The following is a 2,283-nucleotide window of genomic DNA, read 5'->3' on the forward strand; positions in this document are numbered from 1 at the left end:
GAAATGTGTACAAGCATGTTGTGCAAGAAGAACTAAAATGCAGATATCACGAAGACGACAGTTTTAGTCTAAAAATATGGTTGTTTTGTTGCTCTTGTTTTCCTGCAGGTTGATGATGTTGTCAATAGATATGAACAACTTGTAGATGATGATGATATTCCACAGTCAATTGTATCCCATTTTGGAAGTATTTATATCGGACCACCTAGAGGAAGAGGACAGAGGAGGCGACGCCTTGAACCTCCATTATTTATTTGGAATGTTTGGGATCGATGTATGACGGGGATTGTTTGTACTACAAATAGTTTAGAAGCCTACCACAGCACGCTGAAAAACACATTGAATATTAGTCATTCAAGTATTTGGAAACTTATTGATGTGAGGAAAGGTTTGCCAGTATCAAATTGCAGAAGTTTATGCAAGGAGAAGAACCAAACCAAAAGAAAAAATACAGAGATATGAACCTGCATATAAAGAAATGTCATGGAAAAATATGATCCAAGCCAAGAAATTATTTTTCTAAAAGCAATTGCATACAATCTTAAATTTTAAGAAAAAATAAATAATACAGCAAACCTTAAAATAAGCGTTTTTTTAAATTCAATTATTCGTTCTTCCATTTTTCCTATGATTTCAACAAAATTGACTGACGACGAATTGACCTGGGGACGAATTGACCAACAATGAATTGACTGGGGACAAATTAAATGATGACAAATTGCCGTCAATGAATTAACCGGACACCCTTGAAAGATATAATATAACTTTCTCCATACTGTTTTGTAAATAGCTAAAGTTTAATGAGGTAGTGATCCTGTCTCAAGGTGTTGAAACTATGTTGATATCTGATCAACAGCTGATGAAGGTGTGTTAAACATGCTTTTGTTTTTCATGTTTTTCACGTTAATATCTCTGTTTATTGTTACCATCCTGTAGACACTCTCAAGTTTCTCGGTTCTTTGAGAGATATAATTTTTTCCATAGATATACACTGTTTTGTAGACAGCTGTAGTTTGGTGAGGTTGAAAAGTCATTCAACATTTTCTCTATTTATGTTTTATCCCATTCTTTAAATAATTTCCTTTTTTTTCCTTCTTCATTTTATTTCTCCAGCTTTCACCTCATTTGAATCTTCAAACAAATACACTGTCCTTAATTCTTTGGGTCAGCAGGTTTACATAGCAGCAGAAGGTAAGATGGAGGATTTGCTACTTTTTCTCTATTCCAACTCTCTCATACCCCTTCTCCCCCCCCCCCCCCACTTTCCTCACACTCTCCCTCATCCCTTTACACACCTTTCTTCTTTTATTGTTCTTTATAGAAAAGAGTCACAGCAAACTTACCAAAATCAATTTTTATCTCAAATTTACACAAAACTTTACCTCGCTGGCCTTCATTGCCCCTTTTCTCTCCCTATATCACTATCTTCTCCTTTGTCATCTCCCTAATTTCTCTAAGTGCTCTCTAACCTCCCTCCGATCTTTCTTTCTAAGTGCCACCTCTCTCTTTCACCTTTCACTCTACCTACCTACCTACCTACCTACCTACCTATCTATCTATCTATCTATCTATCTGTCTGTCTATCTATCTATCTATCTATCTATCTATCTATCTATCTATCTATCTATCTATCTATCTATCTATCTGTCTGTCTATCTATCTATCTATCTATCTATCTATCTATCTATCTACCTATCTATCTGTTCCCATCTATCTATCTATGTGTTTCATCTCTCTTTCTCTCACTTTCTTTCACCTTGTCATTCTCTGTTTCTCCCCCCCCTCTATGTGCCTCCTTACTCCCCCACTCTTCATTATCCCTTACTTCCTCCCACAAACTCTGTCTTCCCTCTCTCTCTCTCAATCTATTTATCTCTCTCTCTCTCTCTTTCTCTCCTCAGAATCAGAGTTATGCATGAGACAATGTCTGGGCAGCATGAGGGGTTTCGTCATGCACATGATTGATAATATGGGAAAGGTGAGTACCACCACCTCTTCTATCTATCTTGTAGAGTAGTAGTAAAAGCAGTAACAGTAGTTGTAGTTGTAGTGGTAGCAGCAGCAGGAGTAGGAGTAGTACTAGTAGTAGTAAGAATAGTAGTAGATGTCGTATGAGTAGTAACAGTAGTCAAAGTAGTAGTTGTAATAGTATTAGTGATAATAGAAGCAGCAGTAGCAATTATTGCTGTATGTCTGTCAGTCTCTCCATTCATCCATCCATGTCTCTCTCTCTCTCTCTCTCTCTCTCTCTTTCTCTCTCTCTCTCTCTCTCTCTCTCTCTCT

At 36.9% G+C, this 2,283-nt stretch overlaps 1 protein-coding gene across 1 annotated transcript in view; it reads left to right on the forward strand.

Annotated features, from left to right (window-relative positions):
- Window positions 1-2,283, forward strand: part of LOC106873825 (uncharacterized) — a 34,029-nt gene that overhangs the window by 21,188 nt on the left and 10,558 nt on the right. Inside the window, exons 5-6 of the mRNA XM_052976905.1 lie at window positions 1,114-1,191; window positions 1,902-1,978. Coding sequence (XP_052832865.1) covers window positions 1,114-1,191; window positions 1,902-1,978 — 155 coding nt within the window. The remainder of the gene's footprint in view (window positions 1-1,113; window positions 1,192-1,901; window positions 1,979-2,283) is intronic.

The sequence above is a fragment of the Octopus bimaculoides genome, chromosome 26, assembly GCF_001194135.2.
Source record: "Octopus bimaculoides isolate UCB-OBI-ISO-001 chromosome 26, ASM119413v2, whole genome shotgun sequence".
NCBI classification, from domain to species: Eukaryota; Metazoa; Mollusca; class Cephalopoda; order Octopoda; family Octopodidae; genus Octopus; species Octopus bimaculoides.